Source organism: Lepisosteus oculatus, chromosome 11, assembly GCF_040954835.1.
Source record: "Lepisosteus oculatus isolate fLepOcu1 chromosome 11, fLepOcu1.hap2, whole genome shotgun sequence".
Taxonomy (NCBI): domain Eukaryota; kingdom Metazoa; phylum Chordata; class Actinopteri; order Semionotiformes; family Lepisosteidae; genus Lepisosteus; species Lepisosteus oculatus.
The window spans coordinates 19,456,543-19,472,427 of NC_090706.1; the positions used below are offsets into that span (position 1 = coordinate 19,456,543).

At 40.0% G+C, this 15,885-nt stretch overlaps 1 protein-coding gene across 8 annotated transcripts in view; it reads left to right on the forward strand.

Moving 5' to 3' along the window:
- The window catches only part of adgrl1a (adhesion G protein-coupled receptor L1a), a 308,794-nt gene that overhangs the window by 270,834 nt on the left and 22,075 nt on the right, over positions 1-15,885 (forward strand). For 7 of the 8 annotated variants that reach the window (XM_069195903.1, XM_069195906.1, XM_069195908.1 and 4 more), the window contains 2 exons: positions 2,351-2,447; positions 15,725-15,853. In XM_069195903.1, coding sequence (XP_069052004.1) covers positions 2,351-2,447; positions 15,725-15,853 — 226 coding nt within the window. Of the gene's footprint in view, positions 1-2,350; positions 2,448-10,019; positions 10,453-15,724; positions 15,854-15,885 lie in introns of those variants that run through there. The other variant, XM_069195911.1, reaches the window with a different exon arrangement.

Consider the following 15,885-nt stretch of genomic DNA (forward strand, 5'->3'; position numbering starts at 1 on the left):
ATTTGCGTTTCCCTTTTTGAATATTTGAAGGCAGATGCTTAAAACAAAAAGGAACTTGCTGCTTCTCCTCCTGTTTTAGCCTGCTTGTTCTTACTTTCAAAATATCTGAGTTCAATTCTGTTCACACATGACGTGGACATGCTTTTTGGGGATACAGTCCTGAATGCACCAAGTATTAGTCAACTAGACAGTACAGGCTAAGAGTGTGGCACAGATTGGAAAATAGTAATCACTTATTCTGCCTCATCATAAACATACAGCTTGATCAATGACAGCTGGGACCGCTGAGATGAAGAAAGAAAGAAAAATGCAGCTGTGATCTGCAAGCAAATATAAACAGGCTCCCTCACACTGAGGGACAAAATGAGAGGAGGAACATAATTTTCAATTTTAAATTAACTGAGCAGGATCTGATGCATTTAAGGTCAAATACGTGTGCTCACTGTTCTGAAAAACCAAGTGCTTATTGTGCTCACAGTTGAATTCCTAACTTGCAATCTATGCCAAATTCATTTCTAGTTCATTTTATAAGAAAATGTGCAGAATTGCTTCTCATTTTCCTGGGAGGCTTAGAATTCATTATCGGGCCCAAGTAGTCATCATCTGGGCTTTTCTTTTACTGTGCAGTAGCTGTTTAACTAGTGCAGGTATAACATTTATATGAAACATACTTTGTAGGATCATGAGCTGGAGTCTTATTGCATTTTAATAAATATTATCTTGGTGCCTGCTCAAGGCTTTTTAATTGATATGGAATGTTATGGTGTTTATGGTGGTAGGATTTAGGATGATGATGATGGTAATTATTGTTGTAGGTGGTGGTGTGATTAGTATTAGTATTAATAATAATATTATTTTGTTGTACAATGTATTGAGATGTTATACTATGAAAGGTGCTATATTCAAAGGTTGTTATTATTATAAAAAGCAATAATTATTAGCACTCAGGAAGGCAAAATCACAAATGTTAATATGGCGCTCTTAACCTTGGGTGTGGGGGTAATTTATAATTTAAGCAAAAAATGCTCAACCAATATACTGTACTTCAACTGTGACTTCATCATGAGAGATGAAGCAAGACATGCACATCACTACACCATTATATATAATCCTTGCTCAGATGTGGTTTCATCAACATCCTTCACACACATTTTAAGCAGGTGTAAATAACTGCCGCATATCACAGCAATCAAGACTTAAAATCCAATAAAGTTACGAACATCTGACTCCCATCACCCATCAACATTGTATTAAAATTCTACTCATTTGGCTTCTGTTCTTTCAGGTGGGCAGGACTTTCTTTTGCTGGTGTTACTATTGTTCTACTATAAAATCTACTCAAAACTATGCCATGTTTTGGCAATATTTGCCATGATGCAATTTCAAATAAATTTATGTTTTTTTGTGGATTGAATTGTTTAATTAGTTTTTAGTTTTGGAAAAAACTACTGAATTCTTTACTGTTATTGTGTCTTGAATTGAGGAACCTATAAAAGGTCAAGAGAACCTTCAATTTTAACACATATTTGGTAGGCATATGACTCTGTTATGGTAAATACCATCTTGAGAGTTTACTTTGGCTGCAATAGTATTTTAGAACTCTTGTCCTGGTTTTGCCATTGCTGTGCTGTGGTTTCCTATTATTTCAACAAGCCTTTAGTAGCGGCGTTTTAGTCCACTGCACCATAGGAACACTGGAGCACTTATCATGGTCCAGTAGTCATGACACTCCCATGGTGCAGTGCAGTACAATGAAAGCATATTCAAACTACAGCAAAACTGTGGTCAACCTATTTGCAAAAGAACTGTGATCTTCCAAGTCAAGCTTTCATCTGGGAGTTACAGCAAAAAAAAAAAAGCAAATTGCACTTTTCTAGTCACAGTACTATGTCAAAGGGAAACACTTAAGATTAAATGACCAGATTCCCACAGTGGACCAAGCATGCACATGCCGTTAGCAGTAACACCTGTCTCAGTCACATCAGGGTGTGTTTGTGTGTTGTGGAGGAAGGGGGATCTAATTCATAAAACGTCCATTTCTTTGATATTAACTCTTGGCTCTAATATTCAAATTACTGCATTTCTTAACAGCAACAGCACAGCCTTTTAAACAGCTGTGCTTCCTATGCTGGATTTCCAGACTAAGACTACAGGCTGTGCTCAATCTTCAACAGCACATCTGATTGTAGCCCAGAGTATGCATGTGTCACCCCTTAACTGTCTTTACAGTAGGTGAGGGAAATCAGATACAGCTGTGTTGTTGCTGAGCCATCTCTGTGAATTCATAAAATGGCCCATAACTCACTTCCCTTCTCCTGGCCCTTTCTCTCTTCCCCTCCATGTCTTTCAGAGCCGGATTCGCAGGATGTGGAACGACACGGTGCGCAAACAGACCGAGTCGTCTTTCATGGCCGGGGACATCAACAGCACGCCCTCCCTCAATCGAGGTAACTCTGAGCTGAGGCTCAGCTCCATGTTCCCGTCTGTCAAGAACACGAGTTGAAACGCCAATGCGCGGTCCTTAAAGGTTGGGTTTCAAGGCTTGGGTTTCTGGTACGCAGTGCATGTCATCTCATGCTGCTATAGCTGTTTCTGTAACCTGCCTGCACTTTGTCCAAGCATTATTCACATCCTGACAGGTCCTCCTCATTCTCTCTTTTAAGATATTTGATTCTGTTTTGTCCAGCAACGGGGCTGTCTGTCATTCTTATGACTGCTTCTGTGGCACGAACGATTGGAGAATAGTGTTCCTCCAGCAGCTGAGAGTAACAACAAACAGACAGCAGCCCTTAGGCCACGCAGTCCTGAGCAGACTAAATGATGTTATACTATGAAAGGTGCTATATTCAATTCTAATACATGTCCCGCAGCACCTGGGGCGTGAACCCGGGTCTCCAGCGTAACGCAACAGGGAACCAGCCGCATGAGCTAAAAGAGACCTCCCTCTGCCCAGGCAGCTGAGGTCCCTGCTACGCACTAACACCCCAGTTAGGGCACTGACCTCACCGCATCTCATCGTGTTCTTGTTTTCATACTCGAACAAAGTTCTGTATCGGTAATGTGGGGAATAGTAGGCTGGAGGCGACTTTACAGTCTCACTGAGAGTTTATTACCCTTTTCATTACAGTGAAGAATGCTAATCACAAGGGCAGAGAGAGAACATACAGGAAGGACACAGGGGAGGGTTTCATGCTGTTTATTTTAGTAGACTAGTTTGTGATTACTGTTGTTTCTTTTAGTTGATCAATGTTATTTTCATAACAAAGCCAATGCATTAATACTTTAATTGTCATATATGGGAGGATAACTTATGTCCTTTATGTCTATGCATACTATATATTGTTATATTTTATTCATTAGTATATTAAATGCAAATGTGGCTATTAAATGCAAATGTGGCTATTCATTAGTATATTAAATGCAAATGTGGCTACATATAAGAGTTCAGATCCAGCAACCGTTTCATACAGTAATTCAAATTTTACATGAGTCGGATTTCACTCTTGAGCTGTGTGAAGATTTGATATTAATTAATTTAAAATTTTATACTTTGATGGTTGAAGGTTCCTATCTGATTTGTGCACTGCATACATTTTTAGCATAATTAATATACTGTAGTCTATAATAAAATGAATACAAATCTTGGATCATATAGAGTCTGCAGGAATAATAATAAAAAACTAATGGATCAAAAAGCAAAAGTTATTTATGGAACTGCTACGTGACCTTAAGTAGTTTCCACTTACAGTATGTATCCCATCATTCCAGTTTTAAAATTAACTTATGGTGGTCTTATGTCAAGTCTAATTGGCATAAGTCAAGCGTAACGTAGGAGGGGAAGAGCCTGTAACATTTAAAAATGTGTCATAATGATAAGAAGGTACTATGTTCTTTAAGCAAGAGTAGGAGAACATGGTTAATAATTACTGGTTAATTTCTAGTTGTCAGAAGACCAATCAGCTCTTAAATTGGACTTGGGTAAGATAATAAATGGTTCAGTATGAAAGAACATGTTGGATTACTTCCCTTTGGAAGTGTCTGATGTGCATCTCTGGTTTGCTCTGCTTTTTAAATCAGGTGGGTAACTTTCTTTACTGTTTTAGCTAGTGTTTGTGTTGGAGAAGCAAATCAGTGTTTTCAGTGGTCCACAGGCACAGTGTTCACTCTTATATTCTGCACATAGAGACTATGTGGGTGCAAAACCAAGAACAGTAAGGCACTTCTTTACCCAATGCATTGAGGGAATTTACTGTAAAGCAAACTACCCAGCCAAGAAGTTGAAGTTTCCTTTCAGGAAATGGGTGGAGGAGATGCTTGGATCAGTTAGCCACTACAAATGAGTTAGATGGGTCAAATGGACTCCTCTCATTTGCAAAGAGAGGAGTCCATTTGACCATTTATGTTATTATATGCTTATTCCCCATTTTTCCTATAAAGGAGCCTGAGCTGACTTCTTGGAGTGCAACTGCCCATTTAAATGAATATGAAACCTCAATTAGTTTGCAGCTTGTCCAGAAACAAAAACCCCACAGAGGATAGAGGTTGAACTACACATCAGCAATTACTGCAGGGTCACATACAACAGAACGTCAGTTTGATGGCTTACCCAGTTGAATCCCAGTTCAAGGATTTTCTGTAATTTTCTCAGCGACATAAAGTAGTAAGGCCATGAATGAGATGAGGCTTGAACTGGGAATCCCCTGGAAAAACTGTCTGTGTATAGAGTTAAATTAAACTATGCTGTCTCTTTTAAATCAAGCTCCTGCAGCTTCGACACCCGATTCCTGCCAGTCATTAGAATTCTGATGGCAAATTTTGCGGGCAAGATAACCATTCTGTTTTTGAGTGGCATAAATTAATCCATTTTTAAATTAATTGATTACCTGACTCAATGAGCACGACGTTAATTTATTTTATTTAAGGGGGAGATTAAAGCTCATTTAGAGGCAATAACTGTGGGCCCATCTCTGCCATTACAGCTGATTATGAGATAATTTGGGGAAGAAGGTTTAATAACGCAGCCATTGAGAAAATCTGCTGTGCTTTCGAAAGAGAGAGATGCGGAATTAATTAAAAAGGGAGTTTAAAGAAAACACTTATTAATGAAGATTTGTCAAAAATTAGATATGGCGTCTGTGTCACATGACACAAGAATTAAGAAAATGTACTTTAAAAGCTGTTTGACTTTTTATCTTTTCAGAGAGCCTTTAAATGATTGAAATAATTTAAAACAGCTTGCAGAACAGAACAATCTGGATGTCAATCAAACTTATCTCTCCAGCTGCTTGTACTGTTGTCTATCTTTTAAAAATAATTTTAGAAGATGGGTGCATGATTCTGTCATCTTCTGTGTCTTAAATACTGTGATTTTCTGTTATAGACATTCAATTAAAAAAAATCCCCAGAGTTGAGTGGATTAGGAGATTAGTGAAGATTTAACTCGATGGTGCTCCTTAAAGCATCTATACCCATTTAAAATGTATCTTAGTCTTTGATGGAGCATTTTCTCTGCACTTTACATTGATTTATCTTATAGTAAATCTATAAAAATGAATTATAATAGTAAATTGTTGGATTATCCTGTTGCAATAAAACAGTGAAAGTATAGGGCAAACAAACAAAAATGTTGTACAATGAAGAAATGACCACACCAATAGCTTGTATTTACAGATGTAAACGTTCTGAAAAGTTATTTTCCCATTTATCCATTTGTAATGTTGTCCTCTGTTACTGCTCCACTTCAGATTTCCATCTTCCATTCTAAAATCCCACCAAACCCTGCTTCTTTAAGCATAAGAAAACTTTTCAAAGAACAGGCTAGATCAAGCACTTTGAGACTGCCCTTTCTGTCAGTCAAGCTCAGTCTTGAAACTAGTGTGTGAGCTCAAGAAATCTAAACTGAAGTCTACCCCCTTAATCGAGTGAAAATCCTTTACACCATTAATCAAGTCTCCTCTTAAATGTAGCTCAGTTTCGTTCTTGTCTTCTCATTGTTCCCACTTTCCAGCTGTGGGAAAAGGGCAATTGTTGAAGTCTAACTATAGCATTGTTAGCAAAAAACATTTCACCTAAGCCCACTCAGAGAATGTCGAGTTGGGACATCATAATAGCATCACACAGTACTCAGAAGCCCATGAAGGGAGATATTGTTCATTATTGCTCATACTGAATTTGGTAGCAATGACTATATGAAATAATATGAATTACAGACCTTAATCAAAATGAAATAATCAATGCAATGTTCAGGGGGAAAATCAATCACAAAATACATGGAACGTTGTAACATGGTTGCCTCTGCTACTAATTTGTAGCCCTTTAGAACATCACTTCCTGAAAAGATTTAAATACCACAGAAAGACCATCGTTAGCTTGTATTTGTCTATCTGCATTCATTCTCCATCTGTGAAGCTCCCCCTTCTCTCTCTATGGGAGTCCTGACTTCCTTGTTCTCCGTCCGAGGGGTCAACCCTAACCTATGAGCGTTCAGTCAAAGTCTCTTATGCTGACCTTCTCTAGTTTTTTTTCCTAGAAATATCTTCTTTTTTGGTGTTGCCATTCACTGTAAAATGTAAAAGTTCATAAACAGGGCAGCAGAGTGCAACAGTGGTTGGCATTCCTGGGTTCAATACCAGACCTGGGGTGCTATCTGAGTGGTGTTTATATGTGATCCCCATGTTCACATGGGTTTCTTCCAGGTGCTTCAGTTTCATCTCACAATATAAACACATACTGATAGTGTAGGTTAATTGGCTTATTGGAAAATTGTTTGTTCTGTATGTCAGCCCTGGAATGGATTGGTGTCCTGTTCAGGGTATATCCAGCCTTGTGCCTGTTGCTTGAAAAGGCTCTGCCTCTGCTACAACCCAGACTAAGAAAAAGCATCTAGAAAATGGATGGATGCAGTTCAAACACAGACTAGCTGGTAAGATTCCAGTTCAGATCAAATGTGCTCTAGAACAGAGTTCCTTAGTGATAACTCCCTTTGTTTCACCTCAGAAGCTCAGAAGCGCTGAGTTAGTGCAGCACATACAGTAACAGTTCCCAGCATAAATAACAAAGAGAGAGAGCTTAAGAAAGCCCAGGACTTGAAACAAAGAAGACATGGAAAACAAATACCATAAAAGCAGCTCAGGGATATGTTAAGTCCACTGAATTCCCTTTATTCAAACAGCAGCAGTCTGGGGAAGGTGAAATTCTGACTTCAGTTGCTCCTTCTTATGTCGTGTTCAAAGAAGCAGGCAATGCTTCTTTGACTGCTCTCTGGCCCCTGCCGATCCTCCAGCATGTTCCCATGAGCCTGCATCCTCCGCCAAACAGCAGCAGGCTTCAGTCAGTGCCCCGGGGGCACTGAGATGCTAGCATCTGCCAGCTTGTCCTCAGGCTGTCTTAACTACCCAAGTCTCTCATTAACAAGGAGGATTTCCACCCCCGTGCTGTTGTTTAAAAGCTTGCAGAAGATGCAATTGACTGGCTCTTTAGATACCTCTGCACAGCTGTTCTTATTTCCACTTATCTAAGAGCTGAGCTACTGCGGAGAGAGATTTAAATACCTACCTCTTAAAGCACTGGCCTGCTCTGACCCTTGAATACTTTTTTGCAAAATGTATTTTCTCATTTTGGCATACTGTATAGTACATGTGTCAGCTGTTTTTCTTGCTAAGATAATAAGTTGAGGACGCCAAAGAACAGTTGTTTGTTTCCCCTTGTTATGCTTAACTTCTTACTTACGATAGAAATATATCTGGCTTACGATAGTATTTGCTTTCTGCAGGTCTGGGTATGCTTTGGTTTTGAATGTCTTCCTGACTTCCCTAGTGAAAAGAAAACATCACATTGAAAATCTTTCCAAAATTGTTTTCACTGCACCATGCACTATACAATAGTTCTTTCTTTTGCTTACTTAAAATTCCTAGACACATTTAGGATAAAACATTCACTTAACATAAACTGTTGATACTCATATCACAGTTTCCACAATTTATTCTTTTATTATAACAACTTTGACTGCTGTTAAGGGGGGGGGGGGGATTCATATGGATCAGATCTATAAAAATGTGTTCACCACAACCCCAGGTAAACGACAGATCAGCAGCCAATATGAGTTGTTGCAGTATCTAATCCATCACATTTACACTACCAATCAGATCATTTTGACTCATTGTCAGGAGTTCCTCATCATTATCACCATTTGTTGGTCTCTGCACATCCATGAAAAGAAGGCTGCTCTTTGCATTGCAAAGTACATGTCAGTAGTTCATTCAAATTCTAATAAGAAATCTAATAAAATACAAATATAAAGGGATTTTATACTTAAAACTTTGGTGTTAACTCATCCCACTGTGGAACTCTGCTCAGTTAATAGAAATGAACTAGGGAGCTGCTACAAGGGTGCAGTTGGGGTAGAGGGAGGGTTTTAAAAAGATGCATACAGAGCTGTGGGAAGCTGGCAAGTACTTGTATGTAGGAGAGTGGAAGTGTGGGATTAGAATTTGAGCTCCTCCCAATAATCTGGAACATAACATCATGTCTACTGGGCTTAATGTCAACATAAAACCAAATAAAAAAAATGTGAATAGAAGATCACAAATACAGTAACTGCCTTTCTGAATACAAAATATGCAACATATCTAAGACATTTGCAAAGAAATGTATGTATGTCTCCCTACAAGAGCCACGACTGATCTCCACTGTGACTCTTGGTGCTTTTTCAAAGTAGGAAGGGAACTGTTAAATATAAGGTGCTGGTTTCTTCAGTTACTCACCTCAACACATACACACCTTCATTTCCTGATGGTATTCACAAGGTAAGATATGCTATTGTAAATGTTAAGGTAGAAGAGCAGCAAAGATTCACAGAAATATGAATTAGGAGCAACTAAGAAAACTCACACAGCAGGCCATTAAACATGCCAAGAATTAAATAATGGGGAACAAACCATCTGACAGAAGGAACAAGTAATAGGTTTATTCCATGCTGAAAAAAAGAAGAAAGAAAACACAACGTTTCGGCCGTGGAGCCTTCTTCAGGTGAAGACCTGAACAACCTATTACTTGTTCCTTTGCAGCCTACGCATGCTGACGCAGCTACCCACCTGAACTACTACCATCTGACAGTGATTGCACTTTACAGTGGTGTTAAATTAATTAAATGAAGTGTTTTGTGAAAATAAACGATTTATTAGGCTTCTGTGAATGATACAGTATGATAGTATACACTACAGGTATCTAATACCTTAGTGTTTTAACCCTATAGAAAAGATATTGCACTCAATGATATTTTTATCCTATCATTCAGCAGGGGGAAATTGAAAAGTTGACTACCCCTGCTCCCTTGATGGTATCACCTATCACTTTAGATTCCTGAGTGTCAGTGAACATTTCCACCTCTACGCATTACCATATCATAAATTTACACCTGCAGATGTGAGAATCAGAGAGTAGGTACCCAAGTAGGTGTCTTGCTGGGTTTCAGTGCATGGTTGTCTTAGAAATTCAGCTGATAGAAATATTAATGTTCTGGATTATCTGCAGTTATGAATGAATGCATGTACTGTATATGTTCTGATGTCTGAATCTGTGTGTTTTACATCAGTACTTCATTGGGCAGTTTATAATGTTAGATTTGAAACAGGGAGAAGATAGTTGGGATTTCATTTCAATATCAGGCTATTGCTCTTAAATCATGTGAGTTCATAAAGATACCAGGTGTTCATTAATTAATTTAGCATTTGAGCTGAGTTAAATTTGCCAAAATTGGTTGATAAAGAATCTGAATTAAAAGCCATTCACCAAGGACATGGTTTTAATTAATGCAAGAACAGAGAAAGATACAATTTTGTCTCACTTGAGTAATGAAGATCTCCTGGATGCCTATCAGTGTGATTGAAGATGCCCTGTCTGTGAGAGGTGATGCCCACAGAATGAAATGCTATGCTTCAACAATCAGCACATTAGACAAGAGAAACCACAAGACAGGCTCTGTAAGGGATGCCTGATTCATTTGCAATAATTGTTTTCAGACTGCATTGACTGTTGCACGTAAAACGTCAGGACGAAGTGACTGGTACATGCCATTTGATGGAAGATGATCTGCAACCACACAAGACATTCAGGACTAATGTGTAAAGCTGAGAAAGAAAATTTCTGTCTTCTGTGGGCCAAAGAACAACTGAGATCGTGGAAGAGAGAGTGAAGCATTCTGTACACCGATGGATGCTTTTTGGACAGACCTGATGGAAGGCAACGAGTCTGGAGATGAACAACAACAACGAATCTGTGCTGAAGCCAAAAATTGGGGTGTGTATGATGGTGTGTGAAGGAATCTTCTTTTTAAGAACAGCTCTGGAGCAGATGGAGGGAAACCTCACTGCTCAGTAATTGGTTGATAAAGATGCTTGAACCAACAGCTTTAATCCTTCTTGCATACCAATCCAATCAGGAAAATGCAAGGTTTCAAGGTTACTCAGCTTTTCTCCAGACAAATTAAACATCTGTGGGTTCAACTTTTACATGCCACATCAGTCTGTCCAGATGCTGATTGGGTCTAATGGTCAACACTGTATGGAATGTGCTAATGGAGGTGGTCATACCTACAGTAATAATATAACTTTGTGATTTCAGTTTGACTTTCTACTGAAGACCTATCATGGTTCCTTGACCTGCAGTTTTGTTCTTTTATTCATTATTTATTTGATGCCTGTCTAAAATAATTAACAAACCTGAGTGTTATGATTCTTTTGAGCCTCAAGGCATGACTATAAAGCATGTACATATACATTTAGTCAGCTTTGAGTTAGTTGTCCTAAGCCGCCCTGTGGTAGCAGTTGTGGTACAGGGCAAAGTCAGCTACATGCATATAAACTCATGCTCCCCTGATCAGAAAAGAATTGATGTCACTGTCAACATCACAGGCTGATAATGGTCCTCTGATCAAATAATTTGGACCCTTGTTCTCTCCTGCTCTGAAGCAGGAAGCTGAAGATGAAAGAAAGCTCCCAGATGAAGAACCCCGAGAGCAGTGACTGTGAGAATGCGCCCAGGTCCTAGCCTTTTTACATCTTAATCAGCTGCAGTTAATCGCAGACTGCGGACTAGATTAACATTATGCTGGGTTAATAAAGATAGCAGTAATATTATAATTGCACAATTCACTGGTTGCTAAAAGATGATTATCACAAATGATGACAGAAATATACAGAAACTGTAGTTAGTACAATTACAATTATTAGTAATGATAAGAATATTGATTGCTAAATTGTTAAAATCAGTATAACTAAAAAGAAAAGAAACTAAGCCTTGTCACACTCTGATCCTTTGACCTGTTGCCAATACTTGATCCATTAATGCCCCATGGATTTTCCAGCTATTCCTAGCTGAGGTCTGATCTCAGTACCTCCACCCTGGCACCACAATTACAATATGAAGACTCCAATAGGATCAATAACTTGGAGGAGATCTTAATCGAAAGAAGCATCAGGGAACATTGATGGGCTGCTTGATCTGCACCTTGAAGGTGCTGACAGTACAAATCAACTGTGTATTTTCCTGGGGTTTCCTGTGACTGGAGCTCCTAGTTAATTACCAGAGAGGCTGAAACGGACAAGCCTTGCATTGGATTTTTTTCTCAGACTAAATCAATTATATATTATTCGGAAAACCTGTTGGAGTAAAGGATGAAGGATGTTGGAGTGGAAGCCCTCCGGGAGTCCAGTCTGACTTTTTTGCAAGCCTCTCAAAGTGCATAAACCAGTCTTAGTAGGGTGCAGAGTTTCAGACTCACACCCCTTCACTGTCTACTGATTCTACTCTGAATTAGGAGAACATTAGCTTTTTACTGAATAATAATAATTGCTTACACTTATATAGCACTCAAAGCGCTTTTACAGGTAATGGGGACTCCCTTCCACCACCAATGTGCAGCATCCACCTGGATGATGCGACAGCAGCCATAGTGCGCCAGAACACTCACCACACATCAGCTATCAGTGGGCAGGAGAGCAGAGTAATGAATTTACTCCAATTTATAGAAGGGGATAGTTAGGAAGCCATGACTGATAAAGGCCGATGGGGAAATATGGCCAGGATGCCAGGCTATACCCCTACTCTTTTCGAGAAACACCCTTGGATTTTTAATGACCACCGAGAGTCAGGACCTCGGTTTTACGTCTCATCCAAAGGACAGCGCCTGTTTACAGTATAGTGGCCCCGTCACTACACTGGGGCATTAGGACCCACATGAGCTGCAGGGTGAGTGCCCCCTGCTGGCCCCACTAACACCTCTTCCAGCAGCAACCTTAGTTTTTCCCAGGGGGTCTCCCAGCCAGGTACTGACCAGGCTCACACCTGCTTAGCTTCAGTTGGTTGCTAGTTGTGAGTTGCAGGGTGATATGGCTGCTGGCAACAAGGATCTTAGGGATTTTGCTTCATTTATTCCAGACTCCTATATGCACATCCTTATACTTTCTAATTAAATACAACCCCCCTTGTAGTTTTGCACTGCTGGACCCTAAGTAGATACAGCTTCAACTGTGTTTGTGAGTATATATATATTTTTTCTTTCAAATTTAGAAATAAATGATGCTGTTTGTCTATGCAGTGGTGCAAAAATGTCCTTTTGTAATGCAATGAGCAAATTGAGGTCTTACCTGTGCATTTTGTATGTTACTATGACTTAAATTCATAATTACTATGACTGTTAAGTGGATATCTATGAACTCATTTCCTTTTTTTAATTTAGGATCTTCAAGTATTTTATTATACCAACCTGATTTTGTTTTCAGCAATTAACCCTGTACCTGCATACATCGGATAAACTCATGTGACCTTCCCACCTTCAAAAACCTGCCTATCTATTGTTTTTTTGAATTGGCAGCACTACCCCGTTCTGGAGGTGCAATGCTAATTGGAATAGGGGCATGTCCCTCATTGAGAGCACCATCCTATTCCAGAAGTTCAGGTGATTGTAGGAGAGGCATGTCACTTACTGACAACACCGCCCTATTCCAGAGGTGAAGATTATTGGAGGAGAGGCATGTCACTCATTGACAGCACTGCCCCCTTCCGGAGATGCACTGCTGATTGAGAGTTGTGTCACTCAGTGAGAGCACTTTCTACAAGGCGCCCGACGGCTGAGGTGGTCACTGTATGGTTAAAGGTCAAGTGAGTCCTGGCCAACTAATCCCACCCTACGCTGAGTGACACTTTCCCAATTGTGTGGAATCACTTGGACAAGCCCAGGCAGTCATCTAGTAAAATGTCCCAAAAGTCCCAAACCCGTGATTGTAGAGCTTATTCTGCATTCAGATTGCTGCATTTGTGTTGCAGTTTTGTGCTGTTTTTCCAGCGATCACTCCCTCCCTGTCCTTCCTCACTCTTGCACTCTCATGTTATTTTCAGTTTCGTTTTCTGTTAATAAGCTGCACTGGCGCGGCTGAAACAAAACATGTCGAGAGATCAGTTCTGCAGATGGATCATGTGGAGAACACAATAAAAGGCGCATTTACAAACAGACAAAAGAGACCAGTTATTTAACCAAAACAAAAAATAAATTTGTGCATGGAAAACCAAAAGTACACAATATCCCCAGAGTTCAGCCCTGGCTATGTGCCCCATATCACTTAATAGAACATAAAAAAAGGATTATGGATTACAGATCATTCAGACCGTCTGGATGATCGGATTGTCAGGAGCTTAATGATCCCAGAAGTCCCATCAGTGCTCTTTTTAAATGCCCTCTTGTGACTCAATGTCCACAGCATGACTTGGCAGTCTGCACCTCACACCCACAATCCCTCTGTGTAAAGAAGTGCCTCCTGTTTTTTTTTTCTCAGAAATGCACCACGTTTGCAGTGAGTTGACTTTATCTCTCGAATTTTGAACACGGTAATGTTAGAAATGCTGAAATTGACAGGAGGCTATTTGGCCCATGGAGCTTGTTTATATGCTTGTAGTTTACTGACCTCGGTTTCAATGACTTGGCTGACAGGCTGGTGGCTCTCACCCAACTTTTTGCAAAGCAGTGCCTTCTGCTCTCAAACGTAATATTTCCATTTAGCTTTCAGCTGTGTTCACTCTGGTTCGTGTTTCACTGCTGTCAGTAAAGGTATTCAATTATTTCAACCTGTCAGTCTAGAACATTCCTTCAAACTAAAAAAAGGAGAAGTACTGTATCTCCTAAAAGTTGTCTTTGTTCCAAGCCAAAAACAATTGTAATACATGTTTGAGACCTGGATTCATTCTGAATACTGTTGTAAAATATGCTGTTATCTTCTTGTTCTTCGATAAAGTGACTGTCAGTACGTCTGTAGCTAATTTTTAGGTACTTTTTTTACATTTACTCAGTTTTTTGTATTTTAGTGGCAGGTTCTGCATAGTGCCCTCAGTGAGGCACTCTGTTATGTTAGGGGCACTCTGTCACATTTGTGTTCTATTGGAAAAAGAGGTGAACCTGTAGTGGCGCTCCTGCATCCATGAAGACATGCTATTGTACAGTACTTTGAGCATGGTCCTGTACCTCACTTCTCCAGTCCACCCTTCTGTATAAATGGGACACCATATTGCTAGAGTTAGGCCTTGCAGTACAGAGGTAACCCATTTAGTGTGGGACTCATTGTCAGGAACCAAAAGGTTGAATAGATAGTTAGATAATATTTTATTAATCCTGTAGGGAAATTGGTTAAATTGATGAATAGGAGGATCCTTATGCATTGCCGTGAACCCTGTGGAATGCAGAGTAACACAGGGACAATATCTTGGGCGATAGGAGAAGCAATGAGTCTGGTAACCAGAGAAATCTGAGAAAGACAATCCGTAAAACGATATCCAAAATGCGTGGTCGAAAAGGCAGGAGTAAAGATCAGGAACCAGGAAATCAGTCGAGAAGGTCAGTATGTGTACTAGAGAACTCTACGGAAGGCTTCTCAGTGGTGAGCGTGGGTTGGCGAGTGAGAGAGAATTAAATACTGAAGGGAGAGAGATGTGATTAGGAAATTGGTTTAGGAGTGAGAATCTGTGGAATCTGGTGCACGTGAGATGAGAAACGAGAAACAGAAGGTTTGGGAATGCCATGTCGTTTGTCAGGAGGAGTGTGAGATGTGACACTCTTGTGGTCTTTCTTTGCTTAATGCCATAAAAAACAAAAGGAGGTCTGACCCAATGAGTGATTCATTACATACCAATCCCAGCACAGTGCCTACAGTAGCTTGCTATGCTTTAACAGTGACATGAGCCAGAGTTTATCCATCAATCCATTTTCTAACTGATTCATCTACTGTAATTCAGGATCACAGGGGAGTGGGAGCCTATCCTAGCAAGCAACAGGCAAAGGGCAGAGTACATCCTGGATTGGATGCCTGTTCATCACAGGGCAGACAGACACAGACACACACACCAGAGTCAATTTTCCCAGAAGCCAATGAATCTACCAGGAATTCTTTGGACTGTGGGAGGAAACCAGAGCACCCAGAGGAAATCCATGTAAGCACAGGTATAACAGATATAACAAGTATATAAAACTCCACACAGATAGCACCCCAGTTCTGCAGTTGTACCCAGGGTCTAAGTGCTTCAAGAGGAGGAGTTTTTCACTGCTTAATCACTCCACCACTGTGCCGGCTAGAGTTTCCTGCCACATATCTCTGATCTTCAGGGGGTGACTGGTAGGTTCAAACCATATATATCTTGTGATGTTGTCTTAATCTTTCTCTCTTTCTCTTCTCTCTCACAGCTACTATGGGAAACCACTTACTCACCAATCCTGTCCTTCAGACTCGTTCTGGCACCAGTCCTTACAATACTCTCCTGGCTGAATCCGTTGGCTTCAACCCTCCGTCTCCCAATGTCTTCAATTCCACCGGTGAGCCAGTCTGTCACTGTGTTAAAGCCCAT